At 40.4% G+C, this 14,656-nt stretch overlaps 1 protein-coding gene across 1 annotated transcript in view; it reads right to left on the bottom strand.

The window, feature by feature from the left end:
- The window catches only part of TANC2 (tetratricopeptide repeat, ankyrin repeat and coiled-coil containing 2), a 161,556-nt gene that overhangs the window by 133,751 nt on the left and 13,149 nt on the right, over positions 1-14,656 (bottom strand). The window contains exons 4-5 of the mRNA XM_058857940.1: positions 8,908-8,970; positions 643-742 (exon numbers count right to left, since the gene is read on the bottom strand). Coding sequence (XP_058713923.1) covers positions 643-709 — 67 coding nt within the window. The 5' untranslated portion in view covers positions 710-742; positions 8,908-8,970. The remainder of the gene's footprint in view (positions 1-642; positions 743-8,907; positions 8,971-14,656) is intronic.

Genomic DNA, 14,656 nt, shown 5'->3' with positions numbered 1-14,656 from the left:
AATATTTCTGTAATGCTTTGTTTTACAATTACTATCTCCCAAAATATCATGGATGAAACAGGCCAAGCCACATGAACCAATACTAACTGTAAACTCCTCTCCTGAGATGGTGGAAAAACGAAATTGACATAAATTATTAAACTTGGGCAATTTCTCCTTCAATTTCAACTATTCCCATTCCTCTTCCTCCCTCCTCTTTAAAAATAAAAGCTTAAAAGAAATTGCTGCTGCTCTCAGAAATTTTGGCTGCAATTAAGCAGGTTTTACTGCCACAAGTTATCACAGACATTTCAGAAGAAAAAGAAAAATTATTACTTCCCATAAATGAAATGTGAACCTTGATTCTTGTTTACTACAAGATTACATAGAACTCTCATTTGGTTTTCCCTGCATCTCATCTCCACAATAAAACCTGATGATGGTTTACATACATTTTAAAATAAATATAAATACAGTTTCAAATTAAAAGCACATCACAATATTAAAATGAAGTACAATGATGTTTGGAGTCTACAAGATCGTCAGCTGAGTACATCTGTTCATTAACAAGAAGAAAGTCCTGCTAAGACCAAAACACATATAAAAGGAATGGTTTCAAAAGTGCCCACATTCCACATGCACGACGAGGTGACGATTACTTACCACTGGACCTGTTTTTGCGGTTTGACTTCCCTCCTGTAAGAAGCATTTTGAGACTGTTTCGAAACATGGCGATCCTGTTCCACTTGGTTTATTGCAAACACTATGGAAAGCAGAACAACAGACATAAAAAATCAATGGTCCCATTTGGACAACAGGAAGCTATTATGGAGAAGAGGTAAAGAAGTGCTAAAACCAAGATAAAATGATGAAAAACTATTTTGCCAATACAATTCCTAACAACAACATCCACATAAAGCCTACCATTTAGTTTGCTTTCAAGTTATCCGGGCTTTATTTCCAGGTACAATTCCAGTGCTGCTGGTAGAGCCAACCTATTTTACCAAATAATTTATTATCACACAGAAGTGGGAAAGCCACAGCATTTAGCAAACTGCCTCCGTTTCCCATCACTATTAAAACCAAACCCATCAGAAGGAGCTGCTGCCCTTCCTGTTGCTTAGAAAATCAATCCTGCTGACACCAACCATGACTCCAGATGCTCTGCGGCTCTTGGGCTGGTTGACTGCCAAATTCTCCTGCAAGTTGAATAAATTGTCATGAGGAGACAAATCACTCAAACCCAGAGTAATTGATGCAAAAAATCGAACATAAACATTACCCCTATATTTTCCTTGCTGTATATTTCTTGGGGGGGAAAAAGAAAAGTTGTCTGAGTACTGCTGAAGATAAGAATGTCTGGGATCACCAGGCACACTGAGAGCCTGTGCTGGGGAAAAGCCTCTTACTAAAGCACGTAAAGCATCAAAACACCTACAACAAAAGCATTTCAAACCAGACCAAAATAATTGTAAAGAGTCTTTGATCAGTACATAAAATAAATCAATTTTCTTTCTATTGGACATATGATGTTCCATAGTTACAAGGTAACACATTCAGCTTGTAAAAGTAACGAATTTTTTTTCCCTTAACAATATTTGGTTTCTCTTGGAGGATGCTCAGTAAATGCCATCTTGCATTTCTTCACATTTGTTTGATACTTTCAATTCTGATAATACAATAGAGGACAGTTCAAAGAGCTTTGTATGTATTTTTAAAGCCACTGAAAGTCCTTTGAATATGATTTACTCACTTACCGAGAGACACCGGCATTCCAGGGCAGCAGCTCAGAGTACACACATCCCAAGCCCCAGTAAGCACACAGGGATGACAGCAACTGAAGCCTTTCCTGACACAAGTTCCCACTCACTTGCCAAATTCCACAAACAGATCTGGGAGTCTGTATGCATGCATGAATGAGTATTAAATTCATAAATCCTTTGCATTTATGAATCACTTGAGCATCCCCGGCACCCTTCCACCACCAAAACACAAGGAGTTGGTGTTCAGGCTCATTCGCAAGGCTCCTAAATGAGGCTTAGGTCCCCTTCAGAGCATCCCACTGTTGACATGACGATCAAAAAAAATTCCATCTGGGTACACAGACAATTGTTTAGAGACTTTCCCCATGCTGGCATGCACTGTGGAGAGAACTGAGAAGAGCTAAGCCACCAGTGCTGAGCTAAAACTGCATTCAACCAAATTCTGTCAAAGAAGTCACCTAGCTTGGGCCTAGGCCATGCCAAAGGTGAGCCTGATAGTTTGCTAATAATTGTATTTACCTGCATCCTGCACGTGGCCAACAGGGCCAGGAAGTGCTGTGCTGGTACTAGGGCTGAATTAAGGCTCTGTCTAGGGCACAGCCAGGGTCGCCATGAATTTGCTCCTAAGAACCCCAGACAAGAGAGAGAACTGATGTCTTGCCTAAAGACCCTGCGTTACCAGACAAGGGATATCCCAAGGACTAATTCCATACTCTCAGGGGACTGCTAGACTACAGGAAGATGACTCTGCCCGTGGCAGGGGGTTGGAACTAGATGGTCTTTAAGGTTCCTTCAACCTGAACCACTCAGTAATTCTGTGACTCTACTTTAGCTGCAATTCCTGGCATGGTTCCTCATTGTAGCTCACACACAATATTGATGTATTCTAAGCTAAGCACTCCTATATCCTTATATCCTGATTAGTTAAGGTGTTCACAACACAGAGGAGCAGGTGACCAAAATCAGCTGCTAGCTTTCATTTTCACACACAACTGTGTCTCTCTGTGGCTTTGAGCAAACATGGTCACCGCTCTTCCTCTGTTCAGCCAACACCACTAAGCCAGAAGTAATATTTAAGAATAAGCACTCTAAATTAAAAATCCTGTTGGTCGTATTAGTTCATGGAATTAGAAGCATTAAACAGCAAACAGAATTACAGTATTAGGAGGAGCTGGATCAGACAATTTTTCATCCTATACCGTGAACTCCTTCATGTACCTCACAGCCCAGGTTAATGCCTTTCTTCAGAATCAGCAGCAGCTCTGTCAGAAGCAAAAGCTGGAGGAATGTGATGGGGATCCTTCACACCCCCAATGACACAGGATGTCTGTGGCAAGAATTTGGACAACCAAGAGATACTACACTTGATTTTCCCTTTATCTTGTCATTTTTAAGTTTACCAAACAAAATGAAAACACTGCATGAGTACAAGTCTCCAAACAGTATCAGCAGATGACTAAAAAAGGTATAATCTCCTACACAGCATTTTTAGAAAAAAAACAGCTCAAGAATCTCCTGGTTAATGTCCAGACACTGCCACATGTTGTTTGATCTTCCAACAAATCTAAGTTTCAATGAAATACACAAACAATAATAAGTTTCTGGAGCGTGAGAAGGCAGTAGTACAAATACGATGAGGAAAAAAACACAAAATGGAGGGGGTAGAGGCAGACTGAGCTCTGCAAGCTGCAAACTTACACCAAATGCTAAGCCTGAACAAGTCAGTGACATCTCATAAAATCCTCTAGGATGACTAAGGCCTATTTCATTCAGTATTTTCTTAATTTTAAGACAGAGTTTGTAGACAGGCTCCAAAAACCACCTCATGTTTTGGGTGGCTACATATTATTACAGCCCACAGAAGTCAGTTTTGCTTCTTTTTACAGAGATATTGTGTGTCAGACACAGAACTACAAAATCAAAGCAAATTTTTCTGCCTATATACCACCAGTAGAACAACCAGACCCCTGTACTCTCCTCCTCTCTGATCACCGTACTAAAAATAAAATTTTATTTTCTATAAAGCTGATTAGCAAAGCTAAGCTCTTGTTCAAAAGTGTGTTTGATGTCCAGTGAGTTGTACAAACATTGCTGCCAAATTTCAAGCACATCAGTGTGAGAAGTTATTAAATGTATATCTTAATATTAGAATTCTGTGCTTTCTCCAATAAGACAAATTTCTAACTACAAAAGGAGGAAGGGAATGCATCCTAAGTCATGTGTGCAATGCACATCTCTTAAGAATTTGATTTCCCCTTAAGTGTTCAGTTCCTTCCTCACCTCTGCAATAAAAATACCTATGTAGAGGGACGAGCATTACAAAAACTTGTCGTAGAAAATAAAATTACTGTAAACATTTTGGTCTTACAAACAAACACGTTAGTAGAAACAGAGCTCTTTATCCGTGTACCCAATCTCAGCCAGGAGACAGCCCTGTGCAGCAGTCAGGCTTGCTGCGTAGCACATGGTGCACACAGGTATCAGCAGCATAGCCAGAGTGTGGCAACAGCAGAGCTTTAACTGAATAGCTGAAAAAGACAACCCCCCTCCCTCACCCCCTCCAAAAAAAAAGAAAAAAAATAAAAATACCATCTTGCTAAATTGGAATCGGAGGTGGGTCAACCATTCTGTCAGCTGCCTCCTTGGATATGAATTTGTAGTTGAAAACTGAAGTACAAGCCTGTGCCAGCCCATGAGATCCCATTACCTCACTCTCTGGATCAGGCAGCAGCAAATTAAGACAGAATTTACTTCCAGAACCTTCTTAATATTCAGCAGAATACACTATGGAGTGTTCAAGAACTCTCAATACATTATGTTAATAGATTAAACATAATATTATAAATAAAAATAATAATAATAATGTTATAAACATTTATCATGTTATAAAGCAGAAGTATTTGTAAACTTCAATTAAAGCACATTTTTCAATGAGAATCTCAGTGCTTATTCCTTTATTTATCAGCTTCTGTCCATCTCAGACAATCCTGAGGCACCACATTCCTTCAGTATACCTTCCCTGAATTCCCCAAAGGAACAAAGGAAAGAAAATTGTTTTTGAAGGGTCACTTAAAAAAAAACACAACCAAACCAAAAGTCCATTGATGGAAAATATATGCAGTTGTGCAATGTAATGGAAAACCTTGGTACTCGTAAAACATTCTATTTCAAAGGTTCCTGGTAGCACAAGATGAGCTGATTTCATGAGGGAAGCTGAACTCACTACAGTAGAAATTAAGAAGTGTGTGTAACAAGGATCCTATATGAAGATGCCAGAAAAAGGAACCTTTCTGAATATTAGTTTTCAGGATTTACCAACATGTAAAGCCCAAATGAACATTTTTTGAACAAAAAAACCCCCTAACTTTTCATAAATTAGTGAACTGTTTTCAAAGAGCATTGAAGCTTCAGGAAGGAAGAGATAACAAGGACTTTTTTTACACAAGTGACAGATTTATAAAACTAATTATCACACAATGAAATAAATTGAAAAATGCAAACAAAACACACAACGGGGCTTAACTTTCAAGCATTTACTCCATGTATAATGGGTATTGCAAACAGATGTGTTCCACGTTTGCCTGTAACTGCTACCAAGCTGAAACTTTTCATGCTCCTCAAATTAATTATTCAAAGTTTAACCTGAATCCTTATTTTAAATTGCCCTGAAATTCCAGAGGGTGTTTTGAGAGACAGCCTGATGACGAGGACTAAAGAAAGCTTAAACTGTACTTTGATGCTCACAGGAGGACTGGGATGGCCACAGTCTTCACCGAGAACTGTCAGGAAGCGGCAGAAGCTCCATGAACTTCATGACGATCAAATCCATTAAATTCTGCCTCCCAGAACACTCTGACTCACCACAGCGGCGGGAATAACTGATTACAATAACTCTGAAGTCAAAGGAAATGTATATTTACGAGCTTGGTCTGTGCACATTTGAACACACGGGAGCACAATTTAGAGATTAAGTTTAGAGATTAAGTATTTCCAGGAACTTTAGGAATGAAAAGAGTACTGTTGAGACCTAGCGAGCTTGCCAAGAACTTCTAGGATTATTTGGAAATAGGAAAACAACGAAGGTATTAAAAGCACTAAACCCTGCCTAGAGGTCTTTAAGCAATTAAAAGTTTATTAAACAGAGTTCTCTAACAGGCTTTAGAACAACAAAATTAATTGTTTGATGTTATGTTTCCTCACAAACGCCTGACCACTAGTAACTATCATGGGGGGCCTGATGTGAAGGCCCATCTGCTGTTTCACTCTTAAACAAAATACTTGGAGATCTCTGGACTGCCTTTCCTACAGATCCTGCACTGACTCCTACAATCCCAGAGCCCCAGCACTTGTTCGCTCACCTGTCCTCCTGATATGACCCCATTGTCTTTGCTTCTCCAACTGTCTTTGATAGAAATACATAAAAATGCACCCATAAAACACCTAACAGTATTCCCACTGGAAAAACATTTGCAGCAGATCAACGCAACATTTCACAAGGAAGCAGGAGGTTGACCTCAATCCCTCCTTTTATTTTATCAAATGAAGCAGCTGTTAATTCTCCTGTTAAAAAGCAGTTCTGAGAACATAACAAAGTAATTATTTCCATGGTTGTGAAGTTCCCAACAACATCCCTAAGGTGACTGTGGCCATACAAATTTATTGACGAGTCTGTGGCAATTACGTTCACTTTAAGTCTGTGGCATTTATGTTCAGAGGTAATTTTTATACCATTACAGCCTGGAAGGTAGGAGACAAGCACTGTATTCTTATGGAAACCCACACAATTTAGCAGAGGAACAGCTCATTTTGGTGCTATGCTAGGAAAGCAGCGCTTCCAGAGGGTGAAGCTGTTTGTACCTGGAGCTGAGAGGCAAAAGTACACCACCAGGAAGGGGCAATGCTCAATCCCTCAACACACGCGGGCTCTGTGCAGGCTCAAGCTTCCCGTTCTTTGCTAACAGGAGATTGTTTTCCCTTTTGTCCGGAACACAGTCGCACTTCAAGTAAGGACAAAGGAGAATAAAAGCATGACTGCTCTCAGAGAAAGACTGCAATGACAGACAGCTTATTACTCGCTCTGAATCCAGAGAAACTCGCTACTCTCAAACAATAACAATCCTCATCAGATAACCCTGCCTGCCACAGAATACCAATTAACGGACTTTGTAACCATAACTTTTCAGTCAACATTTGAATTTACTTTTCTGGGAAAAAGATTTCTCCAGCAATACTTTTTATTTAAGTGTTGACATTTAACACCTATTTAAAATGAGACCAGAAACATAGCAGAAAGAATGCAATCACTCAGTAGGAGAAAGTCAACAGTCAGTTCTCTCCCCAGCATGAAAACATGATGACCTTGAAATGCAGAAAATTTAATTCTGAACCAGGCTTTGTCATTTTGCATAACCTGGTTTCTAATTCTAGATTAGGGTTATACCTAGATTAATGATACAGACTGAATTCCCAAAGAACACTTCCATTCTCTATATACAATGTCATAATTATCCAGCCTCGGAGAAAAATGATAACTAAACAAAAGCTAGAAATTCCATCACCTCACTTTCATCAATTCACCCCTGGTGCTTTTAGTGTCTTCTGTGTTGCTCATAACAGTTAAAATTATTGCTTTGGTTTTAAATATTACTAGTAGCTGCCTCCATCAACAACCACGTGAATAGGCATTTAAGCTTGAAATAAAATGTGGTACAGTTCTGCACAAGCTGAGTCTTGCTAAACTGCCTTGAAAGAAATTTCAGGGCACTTCCTATTGCTGGAATCATAGAATGGCCAAGGCTGGAATGGACCTTGAAGTTCACCTGGTCCCACCCCCTGCCATGGGCAGGGACACCTTCCACTGTCCCAGGTTGCTCCAAGCCCCAGTGTCCAACCTGGCCTTGGGCACTGTCAGGGATCCAGGGGCAGCCACAGCTTCTCTGGGCACCTGTGCCAGGCCCTGCCCACCCTCACAGGCAACAATTTCTTTCTCATATCTAATCAAATATACTCTCTGTCACTGAAGCCATTCTTCCTTGTCCTGCCACTCCAGGCCCTTGTAAATAATCTCTCTCCATCTTTCTTGCAGGCTCCTTTCAGGTGTTGAAAGGGTGTAAGGCCACCCCGGAGTCCTCTGCTTTCTGAACAATCCCAGCTGTCCCAGCCTTTCCTCATAGCTGAGCTGCTCCATCCCTACGATCATTTTGGTGCCTCCTGTTATTCCAATAGCTCCACGTCCTCCCTGTGCTGAATCAACAAACCTCACTGTGCCAGGATCCACCATTCTGATTCTTCCCCAAACCATCACAAGACTGAAATGTAGAGAGTTTCTTGCATTTCAGCTTTTGGCTGTGACATGGAGCGTCCAAAAATTTGTCCCTCAAAATCACACCAGCCCCCTGTTGGACATTCTGCTCAAGCCTCTTATCAATCTGAAGTTACTTTTGAAGATTAACTGGTACAACAGAAAATGAAAACAAAAAAATGGGCAATGTATAAAGATAGAAAATGTTATAGTACTCGTCTATTCCAAGAGATTAAAGGAAATTGTAATTATTGTTCTTAAATTATCAAAATACATCTTCAAACACAAACCTAATTAAGGAGCTGCTGTAAGCCTGTTCTGCAAATTTGCTCAAGTCTTAATAATATTTAATATGAAACTGGAATTGAATCCATTGGCAAGCACTGGAGATTTTTTTCACAACATGGGATATTTTGGATTTTATATTAGTAAAAAAAAATTTGAAAAATTAAAACACCAAAGTACATTTTTTCAGAATGCAGTGTCACTATTACACATTGCATTTACAAAGAAGAATCAGAATTTTATATAGTAGTTAGAATGAACTCAAGAAGTAACATGAAAGCCCACATATTGCTTTATTACATCCATTCTTCTACCTTTCCTACCTCCAGTAGGAAAAGAGAATGATCAAACACTAATATGTGAAAGCTCTTACATCTTTTTCTCTAATACAATCAGGTTAAGGGCTGGTAAAACTGTTATACAAAGACAGCAGACTTATTCCAATTTCAGGCCTTGTTCCAATTTCAGGTGATCACACATTAACAATGAAACGAGAGAAGACAACTGTAACTCTATTTAAACAATTAAATCATGCCTGTAAAGAACACATGGGATTGTAGGAAGGAAAAATTCTCTTACCTCGATATCTTTAGACAAGTTAAATCTCTAGCAAAAAGTGTCCTCCTCCATTCACTGCAAGTCCTGGAAGACATAAAGAAACACAACAGAATTAAGTAGCATCTTCTCAGCACCCTCTGTGCCCCGTCCTGCCCAGACGTGGGCAGAGCTACGATAATCTCATCCCAAGAATAAACCCACAATTTTTCCAGAGTATTACTGTGTAAGCATCAGGAGATCCCCCTCTTCATTTTTACATTTAAAAAGCAAATGTTCCTGCTTTTAAATTGCTGTTAATCCATAGTAACTTTGGTCACTTGCCTTTTCCTTCTCACCACTTTTCAAATGAGAGAAGAAAAGCAGATATACTGCTCTTCGACACACATCATATAGTACACGGTTTAACAAGTGTATTTCCCTTCATCCTATCAAGTTCTGCTAAAATCCTATAACCTCCCCACTGTGGTTTTTGAAGAACTCAATCCTTACATAAACATAACTTCCAAGAGGGATCCAGCACTAAATCAAGAGTTCAGTACTTGGCCCTTCACTTTGTCATCATGTACATGAAGTTCATCAACTAAAAGCCGCAAGAACTGTATCTTGCAATTTACTGAAAAAGATGAGAGCAGCTATTTTATTCCCAGCCTGTGTTTTATTTGTGCTGATGTTACTGTATTACAGCCTTCACCAATCTATTGTTTTAGAAATCTCATTTGAGAACCAGCAAGTAGAAGGAAATACAGACACACCTCATTTGTCATCCAACAAACAAACAAAAAGAATCCAAGTAAATTGAGGCCACCTTGTATTTGTAAGTTTAAAGCGAAGTAGAATAAGTGTTCAACTGCATCAGTCAGGTTTTTTGTTCTCCTGCAAGAGGACACTGAGAAGCAATTGACAGCTTTACTTGGGATTCATGGTGCTCCCAGAACCGTAACAGCGACTTCTCCTATGGTTTTAGATTTATAATTTTGTATGTAAAACTGTAGGACATTCCATAAATTGATCAAAAACCCTATTTTATTTCTCAGGCCCGCCAATTACCTCCCTGCTTTCAATTTTTCATTTCTCTGGAAAAACAGCTACAGAGCCAGTAATCGGCAGAGCCCTTCCAAGGGATCAGGGAGGTTTTGTTCAGTCAAGCAAGTAAATCTCCAAAGGCAGCTCATCCTGCAGCACTAACGGGGATCCCTGCGACAGGAGGAATGTCCCACAGCCTCTGTCAGAGACCCGAGCTCCCACACAGTCCTGCCCTGGACTCTGCCCCACTAGCTGAGCATTCTGTTGCTCTTCGAGAGGATGTTCCTTCTTCAAAGTCCCTTTCTGACTTGTGGAAGCTGCCTGTGCCCCAAATCACCAGAATGCAGGAGCATTTAGCCTTTGGCAGAAACCACTCAAAACGGCTCCAGTTTCTCAGTGTCCAACCACACAGAACACAAGACCAGCAGGGAACCTAAACCCAAACAGGCTCAGATCAAGCAAGACTTTTTTAGATATTACTTCACATGATTTAAGTTCCTAGAGGGGGAGTTTTCACAAGGGCATTGAGTGAGAGGACAAGGGAAGAATGGCCTTGAACTGAAAGAGGGCAGGATTAGATCAGATATTGGACAGAAATTGCTCCCTGTGAGGGTGGTGAGACCCTGGCACAGGTTTCCCAGCTGTGGCTGCCCCATCCCTCGAAATAGTCAAAGGCCAGGATGGACGGGGCTCAGAGCAACCCGGTCTAGTGGAAGGTGTCCCCGTCTATGGTAGGGTGTGGAACTGCATGAACTTTACGGTCCACTTCACCCCAAACCGTTCTGGCATTCTGTGAATCTAAAAAAACCCCTCTATTCCTTAGACCCTAAATAGACAAAAGAAAGAACAGATCTGAAAATGTGTATTTGGCATTTTCCACAATTCTTTTAAACAGTCCAAATGTGAGTACCTGCAAACACCTGGGGTGAGTGAATATTTTTTTCTTTGAAAAGCAGCAATGTTACAATTTTTGGAAAACAGGAAACATTAAGGTAATAACTAAAAATAACTCCTTATAAATGTTTCAGTTTGCTGCCATCTATCTTCTTAATACAGCTCTTAATATGATACGTCGTAAAACAAAGAGCAGGAATGGCCTGTGCTGTGTGAGCTGCAGACAAGCACTTGCAACCCATCATCTGCTCAGGAACCGCCCGTCAGCATTCCACGAGCGGATCCAATGAAATCTGCTTTGTGTTGGGCTTTTAAACAGCAGAGCTTTTATCTGCTCACAGGATTACATTAGAAATCTTTATGTAATGCAGCAGATATTAGTGTGTTGTCAATAAAAACTGAATGTCATTAAAGTGCTTTTATTCTTTAAATACCTTTAAACTTCTAATTATATTTGTAAATTCTGTTATTGAACTGTAGGAAAGGTATAAATTCTGACATGTTGTACCACAACAAATATATTTAGAGACTATGCAGCAATTACTAAAACAGGTAAGCATGGTTTATGAAAAAAAAAAATCCCAATATTGTCAACACTTTCAGCTGACAGAATTAAGCACCTTCCTGTCACCCTAATACAGAAAACTGCCTATATAAGGAATGAATACTTTCAGGTATAGCAACACACACTGTAGCTGCAATATTTTCAAGTCAGGCTAAAATCCATGAAGAAAAAAGGATTCGAGATGGAAACCAAAAAAGCTGCCACCCATGGCAACTTGACTACCTAGTCTGAAATCATACCAGAATGTATGATATATTGAACATTAGTACTGAGAAACATCCGAATAAAAGGCTGAAATAAGACTAGTTTTCTGTTCATCCTAGAGTAAACAAAGGAACCTTTTTTCCCCTCAATCCAAGCAAGCAGGTAAAAATGCAGAGCAATTTTGCAAAGCTAATTGGATCTGATGCCTCTGGACCAAACATAGTACAGGTCACATGCATCCTGATCTCAACAGTTTAATTATATTTTCCCAGAGAAATTAGCAACTTACTCATACTTTTATCAACAGAACATTAATACACAGACATTAAACACAATGACCATCTGTCTTTGAAAACCAAAACTACCCCAATGATTAGAACATGCTGCTCAACCAGTCCTGCTGGAAAGCAAAGGCTCTGAAATGGTCTCATGAATAGGGATTTCCATCTTTAAATGAGGTTATTTTTCTAGTTTTGGCTGTCAGATGCACCAGCTGGTATTCATTTGACAAATTGAGTAAGCTTGGATAGTATTCTAAAATCAAATCAAATCACAGCTTAAATTCTTTGCACATATATACATGTTGGAAACAAAATACATACTGACTAAAAATAATCTTGATTCCAGTTCTAACTTGCCTACATTAATTTTTAAGGAAAATGTGTGTTTTAATGATGTCTGTCACCTAACAAATCAAAGATCAGGAAAATGACAACATTCTTTAAGTTACCATCATGTAACTATACTGACCTAATTTTACTGGGAACTAATCTGGAAAACAAGTCTTATGTTTCCATCTTGACAAAGAGTTTGTCTAATGAACCTGGTATTCTGTAATTTATTCTCTAATTAAAAGTAAGATTTGAATCATATGTTACCATACATCATGGCTGTACTGCCTTGGTTTCGGAAGACAGGTGTCTGCTAGGGAGGGCAGGAGCCTCCCTTGGAATGAAAATGTAGACCCCCTCCCTCCGAATTATTATAATTTTGAAATCAAGGGCTCTCAGGCACAGATATGAGGATAGGGATAACAGTTCTTCACTAGTATAACGAGGCACACAAACAACAATAACTACAGCATTAGCAAGAAAACAGAACCAGGGAGCCCGTGACAGCTTTCTCGGCTGGGACAGGAAGGGATGGAGGAGAGGCTTTGCTCCACAAACCCCCTCGGGAGGGCAGTGCCGGTGCTCCTGCAGGGCTCTGAGGAACACTCAGCTGGAACAGCAGGGATGAGCTGAGATCGCGGGATGGCGACCGAGGTGGAACAGCAGGGATGAGCAGAGATCCCGGGCCGGTGGCTGAGGTGAATCAGCAGCTCCTCAGAGGTGCCTGGCACTGCCACACGTCCCGGCAGGACAGGGGGTGCGAGGCCACCAACGAAGAGGGAAGAAGGAGAAGAAGAAGCAGCAGCTCCGTCTGGGTGATGGCGAATTCCCTTCTCTCCGCAGCAACAGCTCCCAGCAAAGTGTCCTTCTCTGAAGCTGAAGAAGCCGCCAAACTGTCCCCACCCTTCCCTTTTCCTGCCCCCCTTCCCCTCTGGGCCCGGCCGAACTCTGTGGTTTTCAAGCACCCACTGAGTACCCGCAGCCAGGTTTTCCTCGCAACTAATGGGTAAAAATTCCATAGGTGAGCCAGAACTAAAAGGACACCTTACTCCCAACACTGTTCTTACAGAGGAACGTAGACCATTGATAAATCAAGAATTCCACAAATAAAACCATACAACGTAACACTCCAGTCCAGAATTAGATACGTCTTGGCTGATTTTCAACAGTATTAAACAAGCATCCACTCTATCCTATTTTAAATTGGCAACAGTTTCTTCATGATCATCCCTCTAAATAAGTATGGGAAAGCATCCAGACCTCAATGGAATTATGAAAAAAAAAATCAGAAAACTGACCATGCTTTAAATTAAGATATTTTTTGCTTATCTCATGTGCCTTAAAAAAACCCCACCATGCATGTTAAATCTAGATGACATACAAATTCTGCTCTTAACAACTCAGACTCCTGCTTTTATATGAAAATTATAGAGAGATAAATTATTTTTTTTCTGCTCACAAATAGTTCCGACCTTTTAATGGAGGATCGTATTTTTCAGTATTTTAATCATGTTTATAAAATTTACAAACTTAGCTATTTACCACCTTTCCCCCATCAGTGTGGGGGCAGAAGCTGTTACTGTCTTGTTTTTACGGTATCTGGTGGTCCCCAGCCCTCATCTGTCTCACGTCTTCACACTCTAATTACCATCCTATGTTTAATAACTCTGAATACAACCTGTCTGTTCGCCCTCCCTCCCTCCTCTGTCTCAGATCAGTTGGTTGTTTATTATCCAGCTGGTTTGGGTCCTGCACTCCCTGTGCCCATATGACTAGGAAATGATGGGGTATGGTCAGGATGCACCAAGAAAAATACTTTCCTTCCAGAATAATTCAAGGCTAGAGGACTTACTGTAATTTTCTGACCTTTAATAGATGCCAGAAAATACCTACACGGGAAGACTTAATGGTCCAGAGACACCATGACACTGAGAAGACATCTAACACAGCAGGCCTTCGGAACATCCCAATCCCAAGCCTATTCCCATCCTCTCAATGCTGCTGTAAGCTTTGCCAGGGATTTCAGTAAGAACCAAAGAAAAATGCCTGACAACACTGCTTAAATATATGCAACCCAACCTGGTCTAGTCTAGTGGACCAAACATGATCTTGTGGAAGTCCACCCTGCCCACCGCAGGCAGAGATGAACTTTAAGGTCCCTTTCCACCTAAACCGTCCTGGGATTCTAACAACTGAAAGGAAAAAATTGCTAAAATTCAAGAGTGTCATTTACAGCGCAGCTTTATCCCAAGCGGCACATTTACAACCCTGTGTCCACACACCACCATCACAGCTAATGCTGTGAGACTGAGATGCAGCTGGAAGAGCCACGGCCTGCTGGAAATGACTCCAGAATGGACTGGTAAAGATTCCTTCTTCTCCCTGCTGTCCTTTTGATTTATTTTAATTTTTGCTAGAAACTGAGCTCATCTTTCACAAGTCTCATTTAATTTGTCTCATTTAACTTTCCACT

This window comes from Poecile atricapillus, chromosome 27 (genome assembly GCF_030490865.1).
Source record: "Poecile atricapillus isolate bPoeAtr1 chromosome 27, bPoeAtr1.hap1, whole genome shotgun sequence".
Lineage (NCBI taxonomy): Eukaryota > Metazoa > Chordata > Aves > Passeriformes > Paridae > Poecile > Poecile atricapillus.
The sequence above is the reverse complement of the archived record's forward strand: the minus strand, read 5'-3'. Positions and strand labels throughout refer to the sequence as shown.